This window comes from Eubalaena glacialis, chromosome 1 (assembly GCF_028564815.1).
Source record: "Eubalaena glacialis isolate mEubGla1 chromosome 1, mEubGla1.1.hap2.+ XY, whole genome shotgun sequence".
NCBI classification, from domain to species: Eukaryota; Metazoa; Chordata; class Mammalia; order Artiodactyla; family Balaenidae; genus Eubalaena; species Eubalaena glacialis.
This window is the reverse complement of record NC_083716.1, coordinates 124676822-124704683: the sequence shown is the minus strand read 5'-3', so window position 1 is coordinate 124704683 and position 27862 is coordinate 124676822. Positions and strand designations below refer to the sequence as shown.

Here is a 27862-nt window from a genome sequence, read left to right as displayed (position 1 = left end):
TTTGTTTGTTTATTTATTTGGCTGCATTGGGTCTTTGTTGCTGCGCGCGGGCTTCCTCTAGTTGCGGTGTGTGAGGGCTACTCTTCGTTGCGGTGCGCGGGCTTCTCACTGTGGTGGCTTCTCTTGTCGCAGAGCACGGGCTCTAGGCACGCAGGCTCAGTAGTTGTGGCATGCGGGGGCTCAGTAGTTGTGGCGCACGGGCTTAGTTGCTCCGCGGCATGTGGGATCTTCCTGGACCAGGGCTCAAACCCGTGTCCCCTGCATTGGCAGGCAATTCTTAACCACTGCACCACCAGGGAAGAAGTCCTGAAGACATTTTAAGTTGATATTATTTAAGGAACTTCTTACGTTCTTACCATGTACCAGGTACTCATTTAGTATAAACTTACATAATAAACTCATACAATATGAATTTGAATGTGAATATAATATTAACCTATGTAATAACATATATGACCAATGGTTCTTTAGTAGTTCATAAGTATTTTTTTAAAATATTGTTTTGTGTAGAAACAGAAGGGAAGCCTGCATGAAATGCACTGGCCTGCCCTCCATGGAGGAATCTGGCTTCTATTATTGAGTATTTACCACATGTCAGCTTTGTCAGCTCTTCATAAGTACTAGCTCATTTAATGCTCGTGATAGCTTATTAAGTAGGTTCTCCTATTTCCTCCATTTCACAGAGAAGTAAACTGAGGTGCTGAGAAATTAAATATCCATCCCAAGGTCTCCTAGCCAGTAAGCAGAGCTGGGCAGTTGGTTCCAGAACCTTAACCATTCTGCTAGACTGACCTTCTTGAATCAGCCTAAAACTTGGAGGAGTCCCAGTTGCTGGGATGGGTTTGTTTCCATTAAGACCAAGAATGTCCTTTAAAAAAAAAAAAAGAATGTGTAAAACTGCTGCCTAGTCAAGAAATAGGAAAGAACTGTTGACATTAAACCCAGGCTCCTACCTTATCAGCAGCATCTTTCAGCCAGCTGCACGGCTCCCCAGAGCAACTCTCTTCTGACTTTTCCCTGCAAAGAATGAAGCCGCCAATATGAAATGCCAGCTTCATCCCACCATCCCCCCGATAGGAGATTCATGCTTTTTTTCAAGTTTCAAGATTATCCTCAACCTTTCTCAAGCTATTAAATACGATGACCTCCTGTGGAAAACTGTTGGAGGAATGTGGCTAATCTCACAGGGTGGGGAGCCAGGGCCCTGGGAGGTTTGCAGCCTTGGGCCCTGGGATGACTCAGACCACAACATGGGCAGGCTCCGCTCCAGGGAGGCAGAAAGGAAGTGGGTAGGCAGACGCAGAGCACATCTTTTATGGCGTGAACAAATCTGCCCTTTTCAAGCTCTAAGAGGGTACTTTTGCCTAGCTTCTCTTCTTTTTTGTGAACGTGACATCAGGATCATGGAAATTCTTAGAAACCCAAGCTGTGGCAGTCTGCTCACTGGTCAGTCTATAATACCCAGACTTACTGAAGGGATTTCTTCTGATTTCCGAAGGAGTTTTTAATGGCACAGCAGAAGAGGAGGGGGAAGGGGAAGCATCACCAAAATAGAATCTATCCACAGCAACTTCTGACCCTGGAGAATTTTCCAAAGAGAATATATAATTTGACTTAAAACTAAATATACATATAACAAATAAAGAAAAAATAAACAAGACATATTGTTGATAACAAGATTTTTATGATTTTTAAAATTCATAAAATTTTTATGATTTTTATGAGAAAGTTTTAGATGTAAGCAGATGCTCACAGCTTACTAAAAAGCTGAGATTCCAAGGTAAGTTTCCAACATGGAGTTGACCTCTGCTAATGGGCGCTCGGGTGTTCAGAGTCCTGGAGCAGCAGGGCAGCTAGTGTGGAGGTGCCAACAGGAGCTGTACTCTTAGCCAAGACTGGTGCAGAGTGCACATCTGAAACCACCAGATCCATTCATAGACATTCTTCATCGTTAATTATGTAGCCTTTTAAAAAAAAAAAGTCATTAGGTCAGAGCCTCCCAGTTTCCCCGAGTGCCGGTTTGTGATTAAACTCTGCAAGTTCCATTCAAAAGAGGGATGTTGGAATAACCTATGGTCTCTATTATGACTTTGACTAATATAGAGGGTAGAACAGAGGCTAAGCTTGATTCCAGCAGTATCGCATCCGGGTTGATGGTGCAGTCTCTAGAGCCAGATTGCCTGGGTTCAGATCTCCACACAGCCACTTCAGAAATGAGTCATAGGAAGGACCCAGGACACCAGAGTTCAAACCTTTGCTCCAGCTCTTCCTTAACTATGTGATCTCCAAAGGACAGATCTTGCTGAATCTCAGTTTCCTGCCTAGTAAACTAAGGCAAACCTATCTATCTTTCTAGGGCTAGGTTTATTTTTTAAAAAAGAAAAGAAAAGAAAAGGAAACTTATATGCTTTTCGTGTTTTTTTCCAAACAGACATGTGGTCTCCCTCCTCTGAAATTCTGGAGTACCTACTACCCCTGTATGTCTCATATGATCCCTTGACTTATGGTTACTTGAGCTCAACTCCTCCTGGGAGTTGCATGCTCCTTGAAGGCAGGGTCCTTATCTTCTACTTATCTATATCATATGCTGCTGAGCTCAGGACCTGGCAAAGTAGAGATTCGCTGCATAGTTAATGAATTAGTTTGAATTAATTAATGAATAAATGCATTTATATATGAATATTTATCAACCACTAGAATGAATTCCGTTTAATGATGGCCTTTTCCTTTTATAAATTGGTGATCCACAGAGCTCAATCATTTCTCATATCTCCTTTTCTTTCCTAGCAGTCATCACAAAATTGGGACAAAAGGTTAAGTATTGACTCTTCACTCCCGAGTGGCTTTGCTAGTCCCACAGATGAACTACCTCCGACTCGCATCAAGGAAAGCCACATTTTGGAAGGACTCAGAAAGCTCCAGAAGCGAAAAGTGTTACTTGAACCCCCATCAGTGATAACCAAATGGGGTTATAAAGATTGCATGAACTCCAATGAAGGAATCTATTCTCCAGGCATTAAAAGTAGCAGCCTCAAGGAATATGCCCCCTGCAAACCCACGGACACGGGGAGCCCCTGCAAGGAGCCCCACAAGGCATTTGTTTATGACACAGATTCTCACGACGATGCCGAAGAGGACCCTTCCTCCTTAGCCTCGCTCCAGGCAGTTCCACACCAGGGCTGCAGGCTGCAAGGTTGTAAATTAACCCACAGTGTTTCTGACAGTCTCTTTGGCTGGGAGCTGAACGGCAAACACCGTTCAGAAATCACTTCCTCGGTCTCCCCCTGGGAAAGGCCTGAGAAGCTGACCAGCTGTGCTAGCGACTGTCCCTCGGAGCGGAAGCTGTGCCCGAGTGCGCAGGGACTTCAGGTGCACAGAGAGAGGGACCCGCACAGCCAGGGCTGCCTGCCTCTCAGTCTCCAGCTCTCAGACACCGACGACACCGAAACGCTGGATGAGCTGCACATAGAGAGCAGTGACGAGAAGAGCCCGTCAGACGTGTCTTTGACTGTGGACGCCGACGAGTCCGTGGAGAACCTGGACGTCCGCGTGGGATTTGGAAGATCTCAGCGTGGGTCTCCTGAGGAGGAAGAAGAACAAGCGCCCGTCCACTTCGAGAGCAGGCCAAAGACGTTTAGTTTCATTAAGCAGCAAAGGGTTGTAAAACGGACTTCCTCAGAAGAATGTATTACTGTCATATTTGACGCAGAAGATGGCGAGCCCGTTGAGTTCAGCTCTCACCAGACTGGCCTTGTCACTGTCACCAGGAAGGAGATTTCCATCCGTCAGGCCCCTGCTGGGCCCCAGACAGAACACACCGAACTCTTACCTCAGGGAATTGCTCATTTACAGCCAGGGGCTGCTGCTAGAGACTATCCTTTCTTAAAGAGATCTGAAGAGGAAACTGAGAGAAACATTCCAAGAGGAGAAGTAGATGATGTTGCCGTGATGCCCACTGAGTCCTTCCACCCCAGGCCAGTGACGCAAAACACTCAGCGACAAAGACTGACCAAGCCAACACGCGCCACGTCATGCCAGAGTCATTCGAGGTCCTCTGTGGCCACGGGCATCTATCAGAAGAAAAGTCTGACAAAAATACCTACCAGGGGCAAGTCTTCACCTCAGAAATCAAGGATAATGGAGACTGAAGCCTCCCTCACGGTCCCCTCAACTGGCCCAGGGACTCCTGAGAGATCACCAGCTCCAGGGAAACTCTCACGGTTCAAAAAGCCTGAAGGCCCAGAGCCCCTCTTTGCTTTACCGCCAGATTCACACATTCCAAAACCCTCCACCCAGCTCCCTCACGGCTCCAAAATGTTCAGCAGAAGGGATTGGGTCCAGTACTCCAGGAGTCAGATTCCAGCGTCACAGCTGCTGCCAAGGCCCCCCGCCGAGCCGAGTGACGATGGGGAGCCCCCCACGAGGGATAAACACTGTGACCCGGGGCCAGAGGCCGGGGTGAGATCGCCCTCCCTGCCGTCCCCTCCAGGCAGGTCGGTCTCGCTACTCGCCAGGCCCAGTTACAACTATCTGTCGCCACCTTCATGGGCCAAGCCAGAAAGTGGGGTCCCCAGTGAGGCAGCAAGGACAGCATTGAAATCCCCCCCTCTGAAAGGATCCTCCGCTCCTATTATTTATTTTAATCAGACCGTGACAGAAGTGCAGGGGAAGAAACCTTCTGTGACCTTCAAAAAGCCAGTCTTCACTCCCCCTCCGCCCTCCACAGAAGCAGCAATCCAAACCAGATGCCCTGCTCACAGCCCCTCCAGCTCGTTTGCTGGGATGGCCCCAGGGCCCCCAAAGGTATCTCCAAAGAGAAGTGTCCCCAAAACCCCACCTCACCAAACACTTGGGACCACACAAACGGACATAGGGTTACGGACTCCCAAGAATTGTTCTTCTACCCATGAGCCACTGGAAATACCGTCTTCCAAGGGTGTGTCTCCAGCAAGAAAAGGACAGTTGAATGACAGTGTCCCCACATCCCCTAAGCCTTCCTTCTTAGGGGTAAATGAGTCACCATCATCTCAGGTTAACAGTCCCTCATCATCAGCACCCTCCAAAAGCCATAACACCCCGCATGGTTGTCAAAACCCTCATGAGAGAGGACTGAAAACTCGCCTCCCTGTTGGGCTCAAAGTCTTCATGAAGTCTCCCCAGTTGCTCAGGAAAAGTTCTACAGTGCCAGGGAAACATGAAAAAGACAGCCTAAACGAAGCCTCGAAAAGTTCTGCGGCTGTGAGCAAGGATAAGCCAGGGACCTCCAGGAACGCAAGCAGCCTTGAGGCCACAGGAGGTGAAAGAAATGTGTCTCCACTGGGTTTACGAGCACAAGAGAGTTTGGCCGAAGGGCATCCCCTGGAAACAGCAACGCCAGAGTCATTGGAAAATAGCACTCCTGGGGCTGATGGAAAAGATGCGGTAGAAAACAAGTCTGTGAAGAGATCCCTCTCCTCCAACAAACCACTCCTAAAACCAGCTCTAGGCATGAACGGAGCCAAAGCCCGCAGCCAGAGTTTCAGCGCTCACTCAGGGGACAAGCCCCCCACGGCCTCCATGGAAGGGCCAGGCAAAGTCCGGACTCAGATTATTACCAACACTGCTGAGAGGGGCAATTCCCTCACCCGGCAGAGCTCCTCCACAGAAGGCTCTCCCAGCAAGACCGCGTCTGCCCCCATGTCTGACGGTCTCCCCGGTGCTGGGAGGCCCCTGGGGCATCCTTCCTCCAGGCAGGGCTCCCTGGGGAGTACAGGCAGCTCCAGCAGCCAACACGGGAGTCCAAGCAAGTTGCCTTTGAGGATCCTTCCAAAATCCGAAGGGCCCCTCGCCCCACCTGGAACAGAAGAGCAGCAGGCCTGTGCCCAGGGAGAAGGCGCCAGGGTGACTGCACCAGAGGAAGCAGGCAGCGACCACGGCAGGTGCCCATCCACCCCAAAAGACGGCCCAGGAGCCCCACAGAGTCCGGGGAGGACACGGCATCCCAGCAATTTTGAAACCAGCAGGACCTCCAAGCTAGAAACTTCTGGAAGGTATCCAGACACGTCTACAACCAGGACCGGTGTTGTGAGCCCAGAAGCCCCCCTCTCACCCACAATCGAAGAAAAGGTCATGTTGTGCATTCAGGAGAATGTGGAAAAGGGCCAAGTGCAAACAAAGTCCACCTCTGTGGACGCGAAGCCGAAGCCCGGGCCTTCTTTTGCCAGCTGGTTCGGTTTTCGGAGGAGCAGACTGCCAGCTCTCAGTAGCAGGAAGATGGATGTCTCCAAAACCAAAGCAGAAAAGAAAGATGCAAAAGGTTTGGGGTTTGGAAACAAACAGCTAAAATCAGAGAGAAAAAAAGAGAAAAAGAAGCCCGAGCTACAATGCGAGATGGAAAATGAACTTAACAGGGACATCGAGTTGGCAGATGGTCCAGACAGTGGTTTACAAAACAGAAATAACCTGAAAACACCGCCAGACATTTATGACCAAGTGAAGTTTGAATCAAGAAATAGACCCAGCCCTGTTCCATGTTCAACGAAAGATACCTTTATGACGGAACTTCTGAACAGGTAGCGTGTTGGCAAAGAGGGTGGCAGTGTAGAGGGCAGTGCAGAACCCCACCCACTCCTCACCCCCCAACAAGGAGAGGTGTTTGTTTCCTGCATACTGAATACCAGTCAAGCATGTTTCTCATACAAGCAGAAATTCATCGTAGCAATCTTTTATACATTAGCCAGAATTTAAACAATGAAATAAAATTTAGCAATAAAATGGTAATTTAGTCCACGTTACTTTGGTAACCAAACCAATGGTCTTTGAAATTAAAGAATGGTAAGTTTTATCAAGGTTGATGGAAATTCAGCCTACAGTAGAAATCATGAACGTACCCACATGGCATGAAATGGAAGAAAACGACACATGTGTTTTTAAAGGATGCTGATCCCACTGACTGTACCGAGCAAACTTAGAAATTTTACAGAGGTAATTACAGATTCTGCTGATCTTAAGCCAGAAATATATTTAGCAATCATTCCCCAGTGGTTTTTACTTTATTCCCTCACCCCGCCCCCCCCGCCATCTCACAAGCAGTCATAAAAATAAAAATAAATTATTGCATTATCAAATCTAAATTGACACACTATTGGAATAGCAGATGAAGATTTGACCAAGGCCAGTGAGACACACTTATCACTCAAGGGTTTAAAGACAAAGAGACACATGGAGGTTACTTTAAACATGAAAGGATTGGGAAAAGTAGAGTGATTGAAGAAGAGCAATGTAATTGATCAGAGGAATCACTTTCTACCTGCAGAGTTGATAAGAAAGCAGCTCAACAGACTGAAAGCGGATCAAATAATGTTTCCTGCAGGAGTGTGTTAAAGGGCAGCTCCCAGGGCTCTTGTGTCACCGGCAGCTCTCTCGGCACTGAAGGAACCCCCAAGAAGAACATCAAAACCAAAGCAGATATGGAAATACCGAAAGGCTCCCTGGTAAGTCTTTTACCATCCTGGTTATGAAGTGTTAGGTTCTGAGATGGGCTAGTTGGGTTCTGTCTACCCTTTGCTGATGAAAATATATAGGCAAGAGATTACGGGGGAAAGGGAAAGTTAAAGCCAAAGAGAAAAAGAGGGAAATCTTGGTGGCACGGTAGCGGAGTGATGGCAGTCAGATTGGAATGGGCCTGGCTCCCTCCACCCACGCCGCTTTTGTAGTTCTCTTTTCAGGAGGATGGTATAATCACAGTGCAGGCAAATGATGCTGCGCGTGTCATCTTCAAATGATACCCTTGTGCTGGGAATTTGTCCTGATGATGCTTTCCATCATTTCCAGCAATGCAAAAAGGAACGAAAATGATTATAAAAAATAAAAGTGCAGAGCAATTTAGGAGAACATTGGCTATTTTGATGATTTGATTTAAGCATTTTTCCTAAAGTTGTAAATACCGACTTATCCTACCTAAGACAGAAGGTGTTAAGACTTAAGTAACTTATCCTTGGAACCAGGCCTGGATGCTGCAGGGCAGGGAGAGGGGACAGAGCCTGAAGCTGTGCCCCATGCTCCCAGCTGGGACATCAAGGCTGTCCTGGGACTGGGCGCTAGCCCCGGAGCTAGCATGGTCCGCCATGCAGGCTGCACATCAGGGCTGCTGTAGGCTGCCCAGGTTTCCTGAGCGACAGGGACCTCGAGGATGGCTGCTACCCGCCCGGGCTCAGGCCGTGCGCAGGAGGCGGCGGCAGCTACCACCCCCACCACCACGGCCACGGAAACACGCTGGGCGGAGACAGCTATCCCTCGTTAGGCAACCCACAAGGCAACGTGATAGCAAAAATCGTGTCTCCTATCGTGTCCGTGGTGGTGGTGACCCTGGACCCTGGGAGCGGCCAGCTATTTCCGGTACAAAAGGAGGAGGAATTGCTTCAGGACAAATGAACCAGAAAGCATCTGAGACCTTCAAAATCCACCCATCGCTTTGAGAAAAGCTCCATCCAGTCAAGAACCGCCTTCATCACTCCCGTGAAGTTCCTTTCCTTCTTGGCTTGACCAGCTGCCCTGAAGGGTTTTCTCCTCTGTTTGCAATAGATGTGCTGCCTAACAAAGAACTCCTAATTCCTCAGACACCTCGATCATGATAAGGTAGACAGCTGGACCTTGGGTTGTACGAAAGATTGCTTGATCTGTTGGTTCCATTGTGAATCTGGACAGAGAGATTCCAGCTCTGGAATGAGCTCCGAAACTACCTCGTGGTGTGACCCCAGGCCATCGACATGGTCACAAAGCACAGGGGCAGCAGAATGGCACGGGGGTCTTGGGCGGGAATGCCATCAGCTTCTAAAAGATGGAGACAGACTGCTGTTTGGGTTTCCAGCAAGCTGGGGTGAGAAGCTTGGCTGATGCTGTAAGTTCCTTAGTTATGTCACGAATCCAGACCCGTTCACCACCGCCCCCGTGAATCGGGAATGAGTGATTTCCAACACTAACGGCAGAATTTGCACATTATTTCAGCTCCCAAAAGTATTGTTATCTGCAGAGGATCAGACTGGATTTTGGAAATTTAAGTGCAAAATCGCTGATGTGGAAACCGTCTCGGGGAAGTGATCAGGGGGTGCTTTTTCCTGTGAAATAGTACAGTTTCTACATTGTTTTGGAGAATGCGGGGTAGAAGTAGAGATTTGCAGATGTTGAGGCTTTTGGTATTATTTTTGATCTTTGATCCTCTTTGGGTACCAGTTTTTAAGGTGACGGCAGTACTTTCCTTGGTTTATACTTTTCTTTTTACTGGACTAGATGATCTTCTATCCTCAGACATCTAAAAAGTATACTAGCTGTTTGCTTCTATTTTAGTAATACTTTAGAGGAGAGGAAAAAGGATGGTTTGGGCAGATGAGTATAGTTTGATTCAACTGAGATTAATGCTGATAGAATTTTAGAGTTTAAATATTAGAACCAAAGAGGAAGCCAGTCACTAGAATCTGGATCTCATAAAGAGGACACGTTAAAATTCCAAATATACATGCTTTGTGCTCACCCTTAAGGATTGAGAGCTAGGTCTCCCAAGAGAAGTTGAAAGCAGAAAGCATTTGAAAGAGCTTCCCAGAATGGAAAAGAACTTAAAACTAACGATTCTGATTAGATGTCTCAGAATTGCATGACTTCCATCCTGGATTTACATAGATTTGAGCCATTTGAAGACAGCCTGTATTTCCTATTTTAATATGAATGTCCTATGACTCTTCCCAAATCTTGTTGAGCTTTCCCATAAGTGAGGACACCCACTAAACATTTCCCATATATGAGTTTTCGTGGGGAGTTTAATTTAACTCTTGTTAAAAAGTGTGTGTGTGTACACACACAGATTTACACACAGATATACATAAATGGAACTTAAAAAAAAGGTAACTCCATCCATTTTCTGTAACTGTCATGGACAACTTTTCATCATTTAAAATACATGTAAGATGGAAGCAACCTAAGTGTCCATCGACAGATAAATGGATAAAGAAGATGTGGCACATATATACAATGGAATATTACTCAGCCATAAAAAGAAACGAAATTGAGTTATTTGTAGTGAGGTGGATGGACCTAGAGTCTGTCATACAGAGTAAAGGAAGTCAGAAAGAGAAAAACAAATACCATATGCTAGCACATAATATATGGAATCTTAAAAAAAAAAAGTTCTGAAGAACCTAGGGGCAGGACGGGAATAAAGACGCAGATGTAGAGAATGGACTTGAGGATACGGGGACGGGGAAGGGTAAGCTGGGACGAAGTGAGAGAGTGGCATGGACTTATATATACACTACCAAATGTGAAATAGATAGCTAGTGGGAAGCAGCCACATAGCACAGGGAGATCAGCTTAGTGCTTTGTGTCCACCTAGAGGGGTGGGATAGGGAAGGTGAGAGGGAGACGCAAGAGGGTGGAGATATGGGGATATATGTATATGTATAGCTGATTCACTTTGTTATAAAGCAGAAACTAACACACCATTGTAAAGCAATTATACACCAATTAAGATGTTAAAAAAATAAATAAATAAAAATAAAAAATAAAATACATGTAAGAGAAAAAAAAAAAGAAAGTTATCCTTTTTGGAACTTGACTCCCTATCATTTAGTGTTTTAATTATGAGGTCCAGAACTCAGGGGGTAATTTCCTTTAAAAAAATGAATAAAAGGCATTTTTATATTTCCCCAGGATATGCCAGTTTCAAATAATATTTTTGTTTTAAAATTACCTTAAATTGAACTTCCTCTCCTTACATTCTTTCTGTTCTTGCATCACTGGTCTGGTGATATTCATTGTTCCTTTATGTAAATTTTTAAGCACTCGAGCAAAAAACAATATCTTTTCAGAATTCCTGTATCCATATATTTTTGTGCTCTAATAAAAGAGATTATAAAATATACTATGTGCTACCATTTTCCTAGGGAAAACCTGAAACATGAAGCAATTACTCAGTTTTTTCTGGAGTGGTTCAAGAGTAGAGGAGATTTTAGATGTAATCGTGATTGGCATTATTAGTTTTTAATTATTATTGATGTTTAGGGTTCCTTAGAGTTTCACTTTAATTTGAGACAAATGTACATTTAAATGCTTTTTTTTTTTTTCCAAACAGCTCTTGACTCTAAAGCGCTATAAGGTTTTTTTTTTTTCCTTTTCCAAACCCTCTGAAATCATATGCAAACTATGTTCTTTGCAAAAGCTTTTTTTTTTTCTTTTCCCCACTTCTTGCTCTTGGCTTCCATGGTATCATGCCTTCCTGAAAACATAGATGTCCCTTGCATTATAAAATCACAAATTATAAGTGTGTCTAAGGCTGCCTTTGTAGTGTCACTGAAAGGAAAGAGAGAGAATAAACGTGTGGAAATGTGCAGTATGCCAGAAATTCAATCCAACTGATCTAAAACTTTGATAGCCTGGCAGACCCCCTTATCAGAGGCACTCAATTTAACTATGCCCCATTTAATATGGTGCTGACAGCTTGGGGTATATCTTCACTGTACAGAAATACCAAAAAGAAAAAAAAACTGTTTAGCTTTTACAATTTCATTTTTACTTTCTTAATACTTCCTGATGCTAAAGTAATTTGCCTTGCTTTTCTTCTCTCATTTGCAGTCTTTTACAGTGTAATAATGTTTCCTTTGGTCCTTCCAGAATATCTGCAAGAAACACTCTTATTGTTCTCTGTGAAGTACAAGGATTCCCTAACCACCAGATATACATAATCCATAGGGATAAGCTAATTTTCTAGTTAGCTGCAAGAGGAAATTAGTAAGGCTGGGAAGCTTTCCATATAGAGGAATATTATTAACCTAGATAGTTGAACAGCTAGTCATTTTTTCAAAGGTAAAATGCAATTTTTTTTCACCTCTATAATCGTCAATGGGGATTGAACTAAAATTACTAATTTCAGAAAGGACATTGGCCATAGTCCCCTTTGGGACTAGTAAAAGAATAGCAGTGAAAACCTATTCATTATATGTTATCAGCCTATATAGAAAGGAAATTAGATGCAAAATGAGATACATTCTTATACCATAGCACATTGATGTGAATACCCATGAACCTTTTAAAATCAAGAGTTTAAGGGAATTTTCCCCTACTGGAGCTCAAGGTAAATTTGCTATCTGCTTCTTTTAAAGTGTGTTGCAGAGAATTCTTCCCACAGTAGTTATTTTGGGTGAAAACAATAGCTGCACATAATGCATTATATATCACACTTTTTTCCTGAATAAAATCACTCTTCAAAAATCTTATACCAGGGACTTCCCTGGAGGTCCAGTGGTTAAGGCTCTGCGCTTCCACTGCAGGGGGCGCGGGTTCGATCCCTCGTTAGGGAACTAAGATCCCGCGTGCCGCAAGGTGCAGCCAAAAAAACCCAAAAAATCTTATACCATAATATACCAGCATCCTTTGCCCTTAACAAACTAAGACTATATGTAGTTATGAGGATCCTAAGGCATTTTAATTATTTTAATCTGTGGTAATATAATAGAAAAATTATTTCCATATATATATCAAGTCCATGTATGTAGCACACCTCGACTTAGTTCACTGGTGACTGCATATCCATTTTCAAGACTGCTAGATGCATTCTACCATATGTATAAAAGTCTCATTAATGCTTTACTGAATTAAATATTTGTCTCTTTTCAGAGCCTTAATTAGAGGCTTATGTCCCCATTTATGCTGTCATTTACAGACCACTTAGCTCTAACTTTTTTTGTGTGTGTAATTTAGACAAGGGCCATGTTACTTTGCACTTTTACTTAAATTATACAAAATCATTATAAGAGGGGAAAAAGGCATCCCCAGAAAAGATTGCATCAGTATTAAGTAAATAAGTCAGAAAGAAATGCACACTCCTTCCTACATGTTGTAAGTCCTTCCTTCCTGTGGATTTAGATAATTTTCTGAAATGAGAAGTCTCAAAGGAACAGCTCCCAGCTCCTATTGAACTGTCACTGGAAAAAATTAAAATCATTAATGAAATTAATGAGATCATATAACTGGAAAGAGATGGCCATTTTAATATGGGTATTTTAATTTAAATTATGAGTATCCTCTTCACCCAGTGTCACATAGTCTGAAAAAATCACATATGCTAATAAAAAAGTATCAAATACAATCCCATTAAAATTGTGCTGTGGTGATGAAGTAGCATAAAATAGTACAATAATTATACAAATTGTTATCATCTTATTAAGTTCTGCAAAATTTTATAACTTCAACATCTTTAATTGAACAATTCTGTTCTAAATGCTATTTGGATGCTAATAAGAAGCATGCCTATTTTGCCCTCCTCCTGCAGAGTTTTCTAAATGACTGTCTTTTCTAAAGGTAGTGCCTTCCAGGAGTTTTCCCTCCAAAGATCACTTCTCTCCTCTCACAGAGGTTCATTAGGTTCTTTTCCTTTTCAATGAGCTTTAACATCAAAATGTTCTTTTCTTGGGATGCAGTTCTTGTTAGGATGATTCAGAGAAGAAATATACACAGAATTCCAAATGAAGGGTGTCCCCAAATATTGGGTTTTATTCTGCAGTTATGCATACATATTTGTCAGCAATGAATTATTTTCTCCCTTTTTCCTCCTGTGTCCTTTGTAAGCACGTTCCTCCCAGCCTTTTCTAATGGGAGAGGTTAATAGAATATAATGGGTACAGTGGCATTTAATGGTTACCTGTTAGAGACTGGTATTTAGTACAGCTCTTGACTACAACTGCAGAGCTCAAAAGATGGGCAAGAGTTGGAGGTGCACCATTAGAAGGTGCCCAAAGTACTGGCAGCAAACTGAAACCAAAAATAACCCACATCATTGCTTACGAGTCACCTGCTACTTCTTACCAAATGGGACATTACTGACATTGATTTGTATCTGTTCCTGGTAGAGCAATGGCTGAAGAAATTCTGAATCTCTAACCCCCATTGTTTGCTGAGCCAAACTTCTTGGTTTTGTGACCATTCCCATCTGTGAAGTGCTTTGCCACGTGAAGAATTCGCTTTGGCAAATTCTTCATCTTGATTGAGCTGGCAGACCCTTGCCCCCAGGAAAGTTCCACAACCTTTCGCCAACACACAGCCACTGTGTGATCAAGAGTGAAAATTAATTTTAATTTCAGCCTATGAGAAATATAATTAGCAAGGGGAATCTGCTGCCAAAATAAATTATGCCCCTCATTTCCATATGGAAATAGATTTTTTTAATTACTCACCACTTTGCATTGAAATCTATTTGTATGGATAATTAGAGCTGACAAGTATGCCATTCTAAGGCACTCCGCCATTTTCCATTCCTTTGTTGATTCTTCATCCATCCCTTTCCAATTCAAAATTTCCCCTTATGTGTCATTCACTCCTCAGGGGTAAGTAGCCCAGGGGAGCTGAAAGAACTCCTGTCTACAAGCCCAGTTCCTCTGATAAATACCCAAGAGGCCACGTTTAGCATTTGCTGTTAAGCACTTAAAGCCCTAGAAAAGTTCTGACAAGGAGCTGACAGGTAGGACCTCAAGATGGTTTTTATTTTCCTTCTTAAATATGATACTTGGACAGAGGTGGTGATTAAGTTTCACCGAAGGCATAGGAACAAGTAGGAAAGAGAAGCAGGGCACTAACACACACAAACAGAAAACTTCTTTGCTACTCTTAAATAAAAATATAGTTTATGTATATTTGGAATACTGACTACCTATCTAATTGCCAGACACTAAGGAAGATACAGTAGTTCTTGGGAAGGTCTGGAAAGGATGACTGTGGCAATATGGCACACTGAAAAATTAAATTACAGCAATGAATATGGGTCAGGAGTGCCCACTCTAAAACTGAAATCCTTTTATAACCTTGAACAGATCACTAACCCTCTCTAAGCCTCTTCTTCTTTATCTCCAAGATGAGAACCTTATTGTAATCATTGGATTCTTTTGTTCAGAATTTCATAGGCTGATGGAGATGATGATTCACCCACTTTCCAGCAGGTTAGCATGGCACCCCTTCAAGTTTAAAATTGGTTGATTTAGAAAAACCCAAAGGAAATACTATTTTACCTAACAGGTGTGGGAAAATATGGAGCATCCTGTCTTAGGTGTTGGAACGGGCTGAAAATATAGATTTTCTTGATGTTTCTGTAAATGAGGATAGAAAGTTCCTGTTGGATCCTTAATGGAAATTAAGGTGTTTGGGTCTCCTTCCTTTTGGGTTTCTTGGTAGCTTTGTCACAAAGAGGTCACTGAGCTAGGTGAACTTTGGAAGGCAAATAAGTAACTCGTTAGTCTTGATGATGCGCACAGAGATTCTCCTCTCTGCCATCCATAAATACTAGAAATAGAGCTGGTTGATGTTGCCCTTCTTCCCCCATTCCCTAACTTACTTCCTCTGGAGGTACTAACAAACAAGGCAGTGCTGACAGCAGACAGCTGATGGGGAAAGAGAGTGATGAAGCATGGCCTCTGGATATTCAGCCCTTAACACCCTCTCCTTTTAGGGTTCAGACAGTCATTGACGTACTCCTGAGTGTTCCATCTCCTGGCTATCAGTATGTACGGATTAGGCACCAATTACATTCTGATATTGGAACCATGGTCATGAAATGTAAATAATTGGTCTGATTCCATTAGTTATGAAAAATAAGAGGTTAAAAAGTAGAAAGCTAAGTCTAGCTCAAGGTCAGTTTACCAGCATGTGACTTGCTATATTGTAAGTATAAAATAATGGTTTCTTGGCATTCAACTCGAGCCCCTGAGCAAATCCACTGACAACCTCTAATGTCCCCCCACTGCGTTCATCGCACAGTTCATTATTATCGTTGGCCGCCCAGGTGACTGGCTGGGATGTATTTTCAAAGAGCTATTTAGGGTCATTCTGCCAAGGACCATAAGCTGTCTTGACCTTGTGGCCAAGTCTACACTGGCATAGTCCCATGGAAATTTGAGAATAACAAAGTTCCACCAAATGAACACAACTCTGAAACCAGATTTGCTGTGTTTGAATCCTGATTCCACCACGTGGACAAGTGCTTATCTTGTCTGTTTCTTCAAGGCCCCTTATGTCCAAAATGGAGCTAACAATAGCACTTACCTCCCAGCATTGCAAGGTTATGAGAGCATAGGTGTGAGGAGCTTAAATAAGTCCTGCTGCATAGTAGTTAAGTGTTGGCTGTTTTTATTATTATTGATATTGTTCATGATATTGTTATTACTACTGCTACTCGATTGGGAAGTAGGGGGCCTGGGTTTAGTGTCGGCATTTACATCTGTTTAAGGAAACTTGCTGGATCTCAGAATTCTCATTTGTAAAATACTGTGACTTTATTAGATTCTTGCTCGAGTTCCATTTGGTACTCCAGCATTCAGCCTCTGGATATCCCAGCTGAAATGTAAGGGGGATGTTTTTGACCTGAAACAAATCTAGGTAAATGTATCACCCTTCTAGTTCTCTGAGCACACGTCATAGTCACCTCACATTTCATTCTGGAAAGAACAACAGCAAAATAACATTTTCTTAGAGAGTTATACTCTAGGAAAAGGTCAACAGATCTAAGTGTATTTCTTTATTCTCATTAAAATAACTTGTGGTGGAGTCACTGTCGCTGGAAGAATTATGCTTCCTTAGACTTTAATTTTTCCCAGCAGCTCTGTGTTACTGACTTTATTAAGTATTAAAAAGAACTATAGCTGTTATCTCGAAAATCTTATGTAGAATCAAGTACCCTGTAACTTGCTTTCAGAGCTGGGGTTATATTTCTGAAAATATGCTCTTATAATTAAAACTTGTAATAAAGCCAAGTGATAGAGTAGGGGAAAATGGAGTGAAGAAAATATATGTTTATATATATACACACGCTCACACATACGCACCCACATGTTTGTTACAGAATGTACCAATATTCTGAGGATTACAAAATCGATTTAATATAACACATAGGAACTCACAGTGTTTCCTTGTTACTGCAGATAAAAGAGGCAAATGAACGCTTGCAAGAGGATGAAGAAGATACGGTTGCAGATTCTGCATTTCAGAGCCATACCATAGGTAAAAATTCATGTCTCAATATGCCTTTAACTGAGATGTTTTCTACATGCGACCTTATTCAAACACGGTGTGTTCCTAAAGGTCATGTCTTATGCCCACCTCTACCAGGACTGGGTCTTAACTTCTCACGCATGATTACCTTTATCTTCTTAGGCATTGGAAGCTACATAAAATAAGTGGGTCAAAGCAGAACCTATGAAGAAAACATAGGTATTTGCAAAGGAACGCAATGCCAACTGATAAGTGAGTCCTTGTCAATATGAAATGAAAATGATACTGAGTGTAAATAATTTCTCTCTGAGGAAAAAATCAACGTTGAATTGATCCAGTTTCTGTAATTGTCTCAGGAAGCACTACTATTGGTTAGAAGTGTGGAGTGGTAGCTTTCTTATATTGAATATTTTTTAAATTGGATATGTTTCACACATAGAACTAAATAGATTAAGTATATACGGCTTGCCAAAATCGCCTCCTCATTTTCTTCATCATTTCTGTTAGAACCCTGATTATAGGTAGTCCTTTCTCAGAGATACCTTTGGTTTGTCAGCTCTGTCCTAAAATTTTACATGAGCCCACGTTGAAGGAACTCAGGTTTCTAACACAAAGGGATTTTGCTAACCTGTTTCCAGCAGCCAGGAGGTAACTGGTAATAGAGTAGCTGTCTGCAACGGTGATCCTTGTCAGGAGATAGAAGACGTGATAACTTTAACAGCTCTGGGCCACCGTAGACACTTGCAAAATTAGTTGTTCTTTGGGCTCTAAAAAATAGCTGTGAAATGTAAGCACGCTGATTATTTAGTTTTACACAAAACATCAAGGAATGAGAGAATCATTTTTTCAAATCACATTTGGGTGTAGTAGACAGTACTGAATACCATCCTCTAGGGCATGACAGCCCTACAGCGTTCTGGTTGCTGGTATAATCAGTATGCACGGCTCCTGCCCTTTCCCTGGAGTACCTTTAGCTGCCAACTCTCAGTATCTCACCACTCCTAGAGCCATGTTGGTATGTTCTGCAGCTGGTTTTCTAGCTTACCCAATTGCCTTCTCCCAACTATAATTTACAGTTTATCTCAGAGAGTTATCATACCCTCACAGCTTAATGAGACTGGCACACCATTATTATTCTTTTCTGTTGTAATTGGGAATACAAAAGTCTTAACAAACAGCTGGATGAGTGGAGTCTGAATGAGAGTATTATTCCAGAAGGACATCCTTTAGTACAGTTAGTTGTCGGTGTAAAATGCTTAAATGTGTCAGTTCTGTGTAGTTAGCTAATGTGCAAGTTAAATATTGTTCAGCAACCTTCAAACATGGCACTATGTAAAGCCCCACTGAGTCATCATTTTTCCATAATGAGGTATTCTTGGGCTTGTACAATAACATATATAAAGTTAGAGGCTGAATTTTCGAGAGAGAGCTATAGTAATCTGCGTATTTTTTTATAGACTAGCAATTCTTTAGATCTGTACTGTTTGACATGATAGCCAATAGTCACATGTAGTTATTCCAGGTTCAATTTAAATTCATGAAAACTACATAAAATTAAAAATTCAGTTCCTCAACTGCACTAGCCACATTTCAACTGCACTCAGTGGCCACATATTCTATATGGCCTGTTTTTCCATCATCATACAAAGTTCTGCTGGAAAGTGCTGGTTTAGATTACTCTCAAGGAAGTAAATTTGGACTCTGTTTCTGGCAGAGAACTGACTTGGTCTTCACATAATTGTAGACTCATCTCCTCAAACTGGTGGAGACCTATCCGAACAAGCTGCTCCTGGCAGCAAGTAACAACAAAACTGACTAGCCATGACTTAAGGAATAAAGTCATTGAATCATCTTATATAATTAAAAGTCTGGAGGAAGGCAAACATAAAAGAGAAGCAGCAGCTCAACAATTCTATCCGAAACCCTGTTTTTTGGTCCTCATGCTTGTCACTTCTGGTTGCAGATTAATTCCCACCACTCTAGGCATCCCAGCTACATTTGGGACACAAAGTGCAAGGAAAAGTAAAAATTCCTTCAGAATCACCGCCCCCCACCATAGACTTCACGTTACATGTCATCAGTGAGAACTAGATCATAAAGCTAATCTTAGGTGCAAGGGATGCTGGGAAAGTCAGTATGTTGCTTCCCAGCCTCTACTGCATGAGGTAGCAGAGAGAAGAGGGTTGAAAGTGTTCCCTGAGTTAGCCAGTCCGTATTACCACAGGCCTTTTAAAAAGTTCATCCATTTCAAGGTTGAGTGAGACTCAACAAATCGAGTGGTTATTTATCTTTATTGCACAAAAATGACTGAAAAAATATTTTTTTAGCACCCTGCGAATCCCAGTGTTCTTCATTTTGTCTAGACTAAGTGCTATCACATATCCTGCCAATGTTTATAACCATAGAATATTTCCAATCATAGCAACTGAGCAAATCTAAATATGGTCTTCTTCTAACCAAACAGCAGCTAATATCTTTGACAAAGAACAACAATCAGAAAATCTGTGAATCTGAATGTTTGCATTTCTGTGGTTAAGGATAATCATGTTGGCTTAATCAAAATGGTATGAGTTGATTACAAGACAGGATACTGTTAACTAAACCTGCTCTGTATTGGAATTCAAGATTCATGAAATAAGTTAAATAATACAACTAGATTCTTTTCTTTCAAATTGCCCTAACAAATGTCAGACTTTCATGTTAATAAGCAACAAGCAAATGACTAGGCTAGCCTACACAAATGATCACCAACACCAATTGTTCTTTCTTGCTACTTAACTGTAATAGATTCACCCAGTGTATTACACTAATTGTCTAATAGGATTAAATGATCAGTAGGAATTCAAATGACATTGTCTCATATTAAAAACATCAGCCAGTGATAGCATCAAAAATAATCTCCTAAGAGGAGACAGGGGATTTGGAAATTCCTTTAAAGAGGAACAAATGTCTTTTGAGGAGTTTGAGGAAGAAGTCAAGCTGAATTAAATGATAACCAAGAAAACAAGGCTGCATGGTAGACTCTCGTGAAGTGAAGGTTGCATGGTATTTCCCCAAATCTAAAGAGTTGTTACCGAATGCAAGTTTGTGTGCCCAAAGCACAGTGAATGCCATTCATATTAAAAATAAAATTTGAAATATCTCAGAAAGCTAATCAGACTTTCACAGCTTTTTGGGTGGAAGGCCATTTGAGTCAAAGGTCACATTTTGAATAGCGTGCTGACATATTTGGCTTAATTGTACAAAGAGTGAGCTATTGATCATCAAAACAAATGTGAATGGGAAGTACAAATGTTCTCAATAACAACTTTGATGTTCAATAGATAATGTTCTGTTGACTTGTAACAGACTGGCTCTGAACTGGAAACCACTTAGATAATAATACCTATGGATGAGGAATAGGATGGAGTGGTTTTACATAATTTGGATCCGTATTAATACTTCCCAGGATGATAATATTTCTGCATTTCCAAATATACAAATGACATCTAAGAGGTACTATAGAGTAACAGCTTGGGCAAGGACGTTTCTATCGTGGCTGCACTGAGTTCACCCATTTATAACTACAAGCGACGAACTTCAAAGGGGGAGCTTTGCATCTGGCAGCCTGAAATATAAATCCCACCTGTCATGAAGGTAGACCCGTGGAAACAGGACCATGTGGTTCTTTCTGACCAAGGACTGGAAATAGTAATATTAATTTCCATCCATTGAGTATCTCCTATGTACAAAGCCCTGTGCTTGGAACATTACATGTCATCCTTCTTGTGTCTCACTCCCTAGTGGCTGGTTCTCTGTTTTCGTCATCTGCCAACTTGCTCCTTATGAGTGCTTCCTTCTAAATACCAGAGGCAGGCATGAGATAAGGCTTTGGTGGAGATTTCCATATTTGTGAGCATAGTGAAGCATAGTCTATGACTCCCTCCCTCTGTTTTTTACTAGAGGGATAGAGAATTGTAGCCTTAGAGAGTTGCAAGTATGGCTTTTTTACTCCTGTAAAATATTTGCTCTATAGATTGCACCAAGGAGCTGAGTTCTCTTTAGTTCAACAAGCCTATATTGAGCATCTTCTCCCAGCCATGCCCTGTGTTAGAAGCCAAAGATACAGAGGTGAATGAGACACAGTACGCATATTCTATGAACTCCAGTTCAGTAGGCAAACAGAGAAGCAAACAAATAATTCTGTTACAGTGTAATCGCAGATAAGTTAGAGGCATGCTCTCCATACCTATGAGTACACAGGGCAGGGTGTGGAGCCCACCTTTGGTGAAGCCAGAAATGTTGGTGTTCATCAACAGGAAAGGGCAAGAGTGAGACAGTAAGATACTGAAGTTTAAGAGTGTTTGCCGTTTATACCAGTGGCTCCCAAACTCTGCAACACATCAGAATCCTCTGGGAAGGCTCTAAAAATGCTGGTGCCCAGGTCACACCCCATAACAATTAAATCACAAGGTCTAGGGAGTGGAGCCAGGCATTAGTATTCTGTAAAGATCCCCAGGTGATGCCAATGTGCAGCAAAGTTTGGGAACCACTTTCCTAAGGGGTAGGATTTCATCAGCAAAGGGGACAGAGATGTCCTTCAACTCAAGGTAAGCAGCGTAATCAGAGACCTGGAGATAGGAATACGGCACACTGTAGGGAAGGGGGTCAGCAGAGGACCAGCCTCGCTAGAGCAGAGGGTAAGTTTTGAGGATGAGGTACAGATAGAGGGGTTTTGTGGGATGGGACCAGATTGTGGAGACCTTGAAAGCCAAGCTTAGGTGTTTGAACTTAATCCTACAGACAATACATAGACAGTGGAAAATTGTTTTAAAAGACCAACACGATAAGAAGTGGCCATCCAATCACTATAATGCTCATGCTTAGACTTTTAAAATAAAAACATATTTTCATTTTCTCTCCTTTAACCTTGGACCAACCAGATGCACTAGTCACCATACTGTTTCCTCACAAGTGGTGTGCCGTGATGAGTAGAGTCACGCATTCGTGTAAAAGGATGGATTATTTCAGGGTTGCCAAAGGGCTCCCTGCCCGAAAAGAGCTCTCCTGGAAATCTATCAGGGCGTACCTAAATGTCCTACCCATGGGTAACTCCTTTGGGTACAAGTGCTCACGTCCCTTGTTATAATACAGCTGGTGTTTGGGAAGGGTACCCATTGAGTGTCACTGACTGACAATCTCAGTGTGTCTCTCAGATTAGCACCAGCAAGACCCTAGAGGAATGAGCCATGAGTGTGGTCCCTCCTCCCGCCAGGGAACTGCGCAGCACAGGAAGGAATGCTTGGACGTTTAAGAGGGGTAAGGGCGGTGCTCTTCAGACAGGGATCTCAGCTGCAAGGGCAGAGGCAGACATGAAGCCCTAGGGGGTGGCACTAATTAATCCACGTGCTAGTAGGGGAAAGGGCCCACTGAACAGGTGGTAAGTGGCTATGTTAAATAAGCTTTGTCTTTTTTTCCCCACATTTTCCCAAGGCCTGTTGCTCTAAAGTACACAGTTGGGGAATCTGAAATAGCTGTAGAGAGACCTCATTTTGTACAGTTCCCTCGATTTCTTAAAAGACAATTAATCCACTTAAAGTAAATATAAGACTGTGTGTGTGACTTACGGCATAGGAAGGAAGAGGTGGAGGTCAAAACAAAGTCAAACAACAGAGTGCCTCAGCCTCTGAACCAGAAAGCTGCCAATGTGACAGAAAATTCTGAAAGAAGACGATGTTATATATTATACCAATACTCACTCTTTATCAAGAGCTTTCTATATGCTAGGCACTGGCCAAAGTGCTGGTATGTATGTTGCCTTGTTTTATCCTCACATCAGCCCTGCAAACTAAGGACTGTGGTCACCCTTTTGCAGATGAGGAAATGTACGTCCTGAAAGGTTATGTATGTTGCTCAGCACTATGGCTAGTATGGAGTGGAGCCATCATCCAGTGCTTAGTCCACAGCTGTGAAGTCAAGTTAAATAAACCCCCAAGAATGCTAAATGATGACTAGGTACTTTTTTGGTCACCTTGCAGGCATCAGAGACCAAGGATCCCTTTGGTAGATTGCTTGGTCAGGGGTTGCAAACTCAACCAAGCCCCTGGGTCAGTGAGTGAGACGGGCTGGACTTGACATTCACAGGCATACATTGTATGAATGATGGGAGTCTTGAGGAATGGAGAGAACACAACCCATTCTAGGGGAGCAGCTGCTGGTCAATTCCAGTTGTCACCATAGAAGAAGGCTGGCCCTAAGTAGCCACGTCTTTCCATTTCTCACCAGAAGCCAAAAGTCTAGATTTTTATGTAACATATGATACTTTTAAAAATCTGGGCCTAGTTTTCAAAAAAGTAAATCTTCAGAGACTTCCTTTTATCTGGCAATATTTCGAATTAGGACTTCAAAATCCTTTCACAGGATGCCACACCTAAGAGCATAGAATATAATATAAAAATATACGTATTTTCTTAAATGGTTGAGCTGCAGGCAAAAAATTGATCAGAGACTGGGGGCAGCAAGAAAGTTTGAATGCAGAGGGGAGAGAGTCCCCCTTGCCCCAGGGGTACGTACTAGTCTCTGGTGACCTCGAACTAGGGTGACCAACTGTTCTAGTTTGACTCTGGCTTTCTTGGTTTTAGCACTGAAAGTCCCTCATCCCAGGAAACCCCTCAGACCTGGACAAACTGGAACAGTTGGTCAGTCTACCTGGAGCCTGGTGTTAAGGAGCTAAACTGTTGACCTAATGAAAGCCTAGGGCCTGAGCAGGGTGAAATGTTAGATCAAAAACACCCCCTCCCCATCCAGAATAAAGCTGAATTCCCAAGAGCAGTGGTGACAAACGTACCCCGCAGAGGAAGACAGTGGGAATAAGCTCCTGACTCAGCCTCAACTCCGTCTCAACTCTAGCTGGAAAAACAAAGAGAAGGAAACACGTCTCCTCTGAAGATTCTGAGTCATGAGCTCACACTCATGTGGGTCAGGGAATTAGTTCAGTCTCTCTTTGTGTCCCCTGAGTCCCCCAGCTTGACAAACTTTTTTTTTAATTTTATTTATTTATATTTTTTAATTTTTGGCTGCATTGGGTGTTGGTTGCTGTGCGTGGGCTTTCTCTAGTTGCGGCGAGTGGGGGCTACTCTTCGTTGTGGTTCGCGGGCTTCTCATTGCGGTGGCTTCTCTTGTCGCGGAGCACGGGCTCTAGGCTCGCAGGCTTCAGTAGTTGTGGCACGCGGGCTTAGTAGTTGTAGCTCGCAGGCTCAGTAGTTGTGGCTCGCAGGCTCAGTAGTTGTGGCTCGCAGGCTCTAGAGCGCAGGCTCAGTAGTTGTGGCGCATGGGCTTAGTTGCTCCACATCATGTGGGATCTTCCCAGACCAGGGCTCGAACCCGTGTCCCCTGCATTGGCAGGTGGATTCTTAATCACTGCGCCACCAGGGAAGTCCAAGCTTGACAATTTTAAATGGTCCGAGGTGTGAGTTTAAATATTCCAGAGAAGAACTGGGAGAGGGAATAGATGAAACAAGAATGGCAGAATATTAATATTTTAAAGCTGGGCAATGGGTATATGAGGATACATTACACTGTTTGAGAATATTGGAAATTTATCATAGTGAAAAGTTTAAAAAGAAAAAAACAGATTCAGGGTGGTAGTACTCTCAGGAATCTGGCAGAACCCAACTCAAACCATCTCTTGCACCCACTCTAAAATTTGCATACAGATAAAGTTCTAAGGAAAATTAACTCAGAATAGAACACCACTGAAGACATGAGGGGAAAAAATGACTTCATTAGTCAGTATCGGAAAAAAAAAAAACAAAACCCCACAAGCTATAGAATGAGGCCTGCAAAGACTGCAGAATTGGAAATGATCCAATAGAGTATATAAACCAAAGATATTTAATGCATTTAAACAAAAATGGAAATGAAAGTTAACAAAGGAACAAACAGATGAGCAGTCAAATTTCAGAAAAGGACACAACAGAACTTCAGAAAAATTAAATGTTTTCAGAATAGTATTTATCATCACTGAAGAGAGAATCACTGAACTAGAAGGTAGAATTGAAAAATTACACAAAAATGTGTCACAGAGAGCCAAGAACATGGATAATATGAAAGAGAGGTTAAATTAAGTAAAAGGTGATGAAATCCACATGCATCTAATTGTAGCTCCTGAAGCAGAGAATAGAATGAACAGGACAGACACGATATTAAAAGTGTTAGTGGCTGAGAGTTTTGTAGAATTGAGGTAAGTTACCAACCCCCAGATTCAGGAAGCCAAATTAGTTCCAAGCAAGGTAAATAAAAGGAAATATACACTTAAGGATAGTGAGTTTTTTTCCTTCGGATATATATCCAGAAGTGGGATTGCTAGACTGCATGATAGTTCTATTTAGAAATAAAATCACTGTCTCAAAGAGTTAGCTGCACCGTTATTCACAATAGCCAAGATATTGGTCTGTTGATAGGTGACGGATAAAGAATTCATGGTATATATGTATGTATGTATACGTGTGTGTATATAGATGTGTGTGTGCACGTATGTATAGTTTTATAGTCTGCACGTAGTACTCACTTTTATTTATACAGTCTTCCCACACTATTGTTTAGTTTTGCTCGTTATACAAGTAGCATCATACTGTAAATATTCTGCTACAACTGGCTTTATTTCAGTCAGCGTTGTTTTTGCGCTGAATCAGCGATGGTCCCTGCAGTTGTAGTTCATTCATTTTCACTGCTGTACGGTCTTCCAGAGCAGAAGAAGTTCAAATTTTATTTATCCTTTCTACTGTTGATAAATATTTGGGTTGTTTCCCATTTTTTGCAATTATGACAATGTTGCTAGGGTCACCATGGTGGTATATATTCCCTGATATAGTTGCCAAGGGTTTTTCTAGAGCCAGGCCTTTCAAACTTTTTTGACTAGTATCCACAGTAGTAAATTTTTACAACGTAAACCAGTACACCTCTGCACGTGTGCCTATACATAAATGTAATCCAGTGTTACATTCTTTTTTACTACAAAAACAAATTTAAAAACCACAGCAAATGAATGAGTAGCATGAAATCCAACAATGGGTTACCTTATGGAGGGGAAGTAGTGAGAGAAGGATCTAGTGGAAGGGGTGCAAGAGTGGCTTAAAAACACTGAGTTGTTGACCTCAGAATTGGGGCGGACCCAACGCATCACAAGGGTCCTTAAGAGTAGAAGGAAGAAGCAGAAGAGGGCCCGAGAAAAAGACATTTCTACAGAAACAGGGTCAGAAAGGCGCATTCATAATAAAAGAGATGCATTCGTGATCAAAGAAACCCACATTAAAAATGACACTTAGATCCCGTTTTTTATCTATCACATTGGAAAAGCTTAAAAAGTTTTAAGACAAACTTTGCTGACAAGGATGTGAGGAAAGAGGCATTGTTACATACTACAGGTGAGAGGGTACTAGTACAACCTCTATGGATGAGAATTTGGCAATATCTAATAAAAGTCACACATACTTAATGCTATTAAATAGCAATTCCAATCAAATAATTTATCCTAGAGACATACTTGCACATATGAAAAATAATGCATGCACTGAAGCATTGTTTATTGTAATAGGAAAAAATCACAAGTGAACCAAATGTCCATTAATAGGGTACTAGTCAAATGAATTCCAATAATGGAATATAATACAGCTGTAAAAAAGAAATAAGGAAGATCTTTACTGATAAGGAACAACTTCTGAGGTACATTATTAAATGAGAAAAGCAAGGAGCATAATAGTGCCTATAGTATGCTTGATTTTTTAAAAAGGGAGAAAGGACTATAACACACATACATACATAGTAAAAATTTAAATGCAAGTGTAAATATGATCATACACACACACACACACACAAGCGTGCACACACACACAATTGTTGGCATGAATAGAACTGAAACACAAGAGACCAGTACTATTGGTTGCCTCAGGAGAGCAGACCTGAGTGTAAAGGACACAAGAATGAGAGAATATTTTCAATATATGCTGTTTTGTGTCTCTTTAATTCTGCAATCTTATAATACCTTTTAAAAAAATAAAATAAATATTAAAGATTGTGCCTAAAAAGAAAAAAACCACTGAGTTGTTAAAGTGGATTGTGGGTATTCCTTTATGATGATGTTGATTTAAGTGTAACTATTTGTTGTATGCACTCGTGCTCATAGTATATTTCACATTTGTTTTAAAAAGATAAACACTAAAGTACCATCCAAAACAAAACATGTGCATGGGCTGAATGGGCCTCCCGTTTGCCTGGCTGATCTATGCCATCTACCCGCCACCTCCCGTCCTCTTCCTGTCTGCCCTCTGACTAGCTCATTAGCATCTCCAGAAGCGAGGTCAGCCAAGAGAAGAAAGAGCGGGAAAGGGACGCATCCTGACCACCAGTATAAAGTTACATCATCAATTCTGAAGCCCATCGGGTGTCAGAGGAGTAAGTTAGAAACAGAGGTTGTGGGCAACTCTTGAATTGTAATCTCTTTGTCCTCCACATTACCACAGATAATACCAGGTTGATCAGACGTTACAGATAGGTTGAACTGTCTATGCCTTAAGTGCTGCTAAAACCAGCAGTTCTTCTTAATCCTGAAGGTAATAAAAAATTAGTAACAGAGAAGCAGCAGTGATTTTAAAAAAAAAATTTGCCGGACAGGAGCCTGTAGCTTTTCAGAAGCCTGTAATCAAGCTTGGAAGGAATGTGCTGTCCTGACTGTAAGAACTCAATCATACATACTTAATGAAAAACCGTCTCAATTAAGGTGATCTGCACACTCGGTCCACCGGGATTCCCCATGGTGTGTCCATTAAGTCTGGCACATTCAAGTAAATACTTTAGCTTGGGGCAGGCATAAAGCGCTAGATCA

The 27862-nt window shown here is 42.1% G+C and overlaps 1 protein-coding gene across 5 annotated transcripts in view; it reads left to right on the top strand.

Annotated features, from left to right (window-relative positions):
* The window catches only part of NCKAP5 (NCK associated protein 5), a 1042158-nt gene that overhangs the window by 937773 nt on the left and 76523 nt on the right, over nucleotides 1-27862 (top strand). For 4 of the 5 annotated variants that reach the window (XM_061199363.1, XM_061199362.1, XM_061199380.1 and 1 more), the window contains 3 exons: nucleotides 2791-6551; nucleotides 7295-7472; nucleotides 16932-17010. In XM_061199363.1, coding sequence (XP_061055346.1) covers nucleotides 2791-6551; nucleotides 7295-7472; nucleotides 16932-17010 — 4018 coding nt within the window. The remainder of the gene's footprint in view (nucleotides 1-2790; nucleotides 6552-7294; nucleotides 7473-16931; nucleotides 17011-27862) is intronic. The other variant, XM_061199388.1, reaches the window with a different exon arrangement.